Source organism: Nothoprocta perdicaria, unplaced genomic scaffold (genome assembly GCF_003342845.1).
Source record: "Nothoprocta perdicaria isolate Ctin4 unplaced genomic scaffold, notPer1 scaffold_244, whole genome shotgun sequence".
NCBI classification, from domain to species: Eukaryota; Metazoa; Chordata; class Aves; order Tinamiformes; family Tinamidae; genus Nothoprocta; species Nothoprocta perdicaria.
The window spans coordinates 194185-198187 of NW_020455471.1; the positions used below are offsets into that span (position 1 = coordinate 194185).

At 59.1% G+C, this 4003-nt stretch overlaps 1 protein-coding gene across 1 annotated transcript in view; it reads left to right on the forward strand.

The window, feature by feature from the left end:
- Window positions 1–3798, forward strand: part of DNAL4 (dynein axonemal light chain 4) — a 3984-nt gene extending 186 nt beyond the window's left edge. Inside the window, exons 2-4 of the mRNA XM_026039868.1 lie at window positions 791–941; window positions 1764–1847; window positions 3032–3798. Coding sequence (XP_025895653.1) covers window positions 870–941; window positions 1764–1847; window positions 3032–3196 — 321 coding nt within the window. The 5' untranslated portion in view covers window positions 791–869 and the 3' untranslated portion in view covers window positions 3197–3798. The remainder of the gene's footprint in view (window positions 1–790; window positions 942–1763; window positions 1848–3031) is intronic.
- Window positions 3799–4003: the final 205 nt, after the last annotated feature.

Sequence of the window (4003 nt, forward strand, 5' to 3'; positions counted from 1 at the left end):
GGCCGGGGCCGCGGGGGCTCGGGCGGGCCGGGCCGGGCCGGGCGGCCCCTGGGCCTCGTGGCCGCCGGTGGCTCTGCCCGCTCCGTGCGAGCGCCCGCGCAGCGAGTCCTTCTCTGTTTCCCCGCTCCTGTAACGTGGGAGCTCCCTTGTCTCCCCTGGCTAGCCGAGCGAGGCGCTTCGCCCTGGGCGAGAAGCCGGCAGAAGGCCGCGGTGAGGCGGTGCGAACCTGCCTGCGGGTCAGCATCACCTGCATCGCCCAGGCCGGGGCCCGGAGCAGCGCTCCAGCCCCGTCCCTATGGATCCTGCCCGGCGCACGCAGCGGGGAGGCAGGGAGGAGGCGCCCCGAAACAGGCCGAGACACTCATGTGCAACAGTGGCGTGCACCCTGTTCACCAGTCGTGTTCCTGGCGTGYGCTCGCCCYTTGGTTCGTCCAGCACCCATGCAARCCCTTGCAGATAGTGGTGTGTGCTGGGAAAATCCTGTTGGAATTGGGTGCCGAACRGTGGTTCGTATGGGAACTGGGAATTGATATGGCATTCTCTCGTGGCCTGTGGGAAGCAGCATCCTGCCTTGGCTCTTCCCGCCTGTTGGATCGGTACTGCTGGGAAGCGCTGTGCTCCTGAAGCCTCATTTGTGGAAAATGACGCGTTTGTAAAGCTTGCCCGCTTTAATATTCAGTCCGATGCCTCGCTAAGTGCCTGGCGCGTGGGAAAGATGCAGCGCGGCCGTAATACGCGGCGATGGCAGGCACAGCCTTCGTGCCGCGACGTGACCTGCCTTTCGTTGCAGTTCGGATTCTCCGTTCCCTCCCTGGCGTCCCTTTGAGCCGCGCGGTGCCGGGCGTGCCCGCGGCCGCCGCGCGCCGAGCATGGCGGACACCGCGGAGGGCAAAAAGGAGGAGGCGGATTACAAGCGACTCCACAGCTTCCCGCTGATCCGGGTGAGGACTGGGGCTGCGGGCTTGGCCGTGTTGAAGTGCAGGCACCAAGGACGACATGCTCCTTGCCTCCCAGCAAGCTGCCAGGCGGCAGTGCCTCCCACCGCAAGCTGCTGTGAGAACAGAAGCGTGTGCTCGTGGGCTTGTGTAGGGATCCCGGGCATCACCCTGCTCCCTCCCAGCCTTTGGCTGCTGCCAAGCCAAGTTAGCAGTGCTCCTGTTCCTCCTGTCAGCCAGAAGAARCCCAGGGCAAAGTAGCTCCTCTGTGATCCAGCTTCTTCTGAGCGTGCTGCCTTTGGAGGCCTCCTCTGTGYTCAAATGCAGCTTGTTTTTCTAGAGGAGCCGAGGGAGAACATTTTGCTGGCCTGTCAGATAGCAGAAAAGGAGGGAGAGGCTGTGTAATTTAGACTTCCTTGTTATGCTTACGGTAATAATTAAGGACAATGGTTGGAGCAGTGTTAACACTCATTCCTTRTAACAGCGAACTAACAGATGCCTCCATCTCTTCCTCCAAGCTGTGCTTACTTGATGCTAGCATTGGTGTTGGGTAGAGAGCAGCTCAGCTGGGACAAGGGCCGAAAGGAGAAATGGCAGGGTGAAAATCCATGCTGGGAATTGCTGCTCTCCGACACGGTGGAGCTGCTCCGTGCGCTGGCAGGCCCRGGGCACCAGCAACACTTCTCTCTGAAGGCAAGACAGGAGTCACAGAGGCTGGTTTCCCTGTGCCCACAGCGCCCAGCTATAGCACGGGTGATGCATGAGCTGCTGTGTCTCATATTTGTTTCTCTTCCTGCCTAAGCCCTTCTGCCCGTTTGCCCTTTGCAGCACACGGACATGCCGGAGGAGATGCGCGTGGAAGCCATGGAGCTGTGTGTCACGGCCTGTGAGAAATACGCCACCAACAACGAGGTAGTGGCCGGGCCCGGCGCGGCCGGCCTGCAGCTGGGGCAGTGCTCGGGGCAGAGCCGGGGGCGGGCGGGGGCAGCAGACACTGTCGTCCTGCCGCTGTGTCTGCGCCGAGCAGGGCGCGGGAAGGCAAGGGCGGCTTCRCTGGAGTCTCCCTTGGTTCCCTTTGTCGGCAAGATCCGTCAGAGCGCGTTGCTTTAGCGCAGAGGGGAGGTTAGTCGCTCAGCAGTGCTCCCTCGCAAACTGTCCTGCCTCCTGGTCCTGCCTGACCTGTGACGTGCTTCTGTGGTCTGTAAATGCCCTCTGTCCTGAGGTGCAGGGCTGCCCGAGAAGGGGCCCTTTCCAGAGCGTGGGGCCGTTCCTCAGGGTTCAGCAGGGCCGTCTTCAACCGAGTGGGAAAGAAACTCTTTGTTTTGGGGGTGAGCAAACTGAAGTCTTTGAGCTTAGCTGGCTGTTAGGTCTTCGCTCGCAGCTTCCAGCCCATGGAGTGAAGTTGCTGAGAATATGTAAATGGGAGGCGGTGCGGAAGTTACAACATTTTGAAAGATTACCTGTAATTCTGGGAACGAAAGATAAGGGCACACACACAACTTGCTCCTGGGGCAAGGCACAGCCTACTTGCTGCCAGCAGAGCTTTGTGCTGGAACAAGGCAAAGCTACAAAGTTAGGATCTACTCCTCTTTCCCACCCTGGCCGAGGACCGTATGTCACTGCCAAACCTTCCTCCCTCCTTCTCTAGCTCGGGCAGGACACAGTCTGGGGGAAGCAGGCYTTATAAAGCCAGCCTAGTTTCAGTGTTTTGGTGACTAGCTGGAACAGTTTTACAGGACACCAGTTCCTGTAAAAATAGCTGCAGCTTAGTGACCTGAATCTCCTCACACCCATCCTGCTGCACCCAGCATAGCTCCATCACCAGCAAAGAGAGAGCCCTTGCTTCAGACTGGAGTAAATGAGAAGTGATAACTACATGTAGAGCTTTCCTTGCCCTTGCTCGCTGTTTTGGAGGCTGCTGAGCCACCAGCAGCCCGGGTAGCCTTCAGTGCAGCTCTGGGAGCTTTCAGCTCRTGCAGCTCAGCTGCCGTGCCTGCTGCCTGGCCCCCGGAAGGGAGACGAGTTGGGGGATTTGTGCATAAAAGCTCGCTGCCTGCTCTGCCTCAGCCTACACTCTCTCTATTATTATTCTTCAGAGTGCTGCCAAGATGATCAAAGAGATGATGGACAAGAAATTTGGCTCCTCCTGGCATGTGGTGATTGGGGAAGGTTTTGGCTTTGAGATCACTCACGAGGTGAAGAATCTGCTCTACATGTTCTTTGGCGGCAGCCTGGCCGTGTGTGTTTGGAAGTGCTCATGACAGCTGGCCGGGCCCCAGACTCGCTGCCCACAGGAGCTTCTTCCTTTCTCTTCACAGGTTTTGTACAATCTGGAGCGGGGCTTTATTTTTAATAGTCAAACTTTTGAGATTTGTCCTTTTCCTACTGATGTACCAGTCGCGTGGGATACRGCTTGTTGGCGGGCGAGCGTGTGCGCGCGTGTGCTGAGCGGGGCCGGCCCTCCCGGGAGCGACTCCTCTGGCTCCYCTTCCCTTCGTGGGCAGAGGCAGGGAGCAGGGAGCACCTGAGGCAGGACRCAGCCAGGAGCGGGAGGCAAGTGACAAGGTCCTCCCCAGGCCGCGCCTCTCCTCCCGCTTGCTCCACGTTGCGTTCCCTCTTCCCTGGCTCTGACCAGCGTCTGCTCCTCCTCTGCGCGCTGTCCTCCCGCACGACCACGCAGAGCTGCCTGGCTCGGGCACCATCCTGGCSCTGGCGGCGTTAGCCTGAGCCCCCTGGGCGGAGCGGGGCGCTGGGCAAACGGCCCCCTCTCTTCCCACCCAGCGCGCTGACACACGCGCAGCTGGTGCTGCCTGCGGAGTGGGTGGCAGCTCTGCGTAAGGCTTCGTTGCCTGACAGCGTTTGGGGGTGTCGTGTGAGATGGCGCTTGGTCATCGGAGGCTTCACGTCTTCTTGGGCTGGCGTTCGTTTAGCCTGGTTGATTTTTTTTCTTAAGAAACCTGTCAGTGTTGGGGGATGGMGTGAACGTAAGTGTATTTTGCGTATATGACATATTTATATAAACCCGGGGAGCTGTGGATTTTACAATAAAAAAATAGTAAAATGCCCTT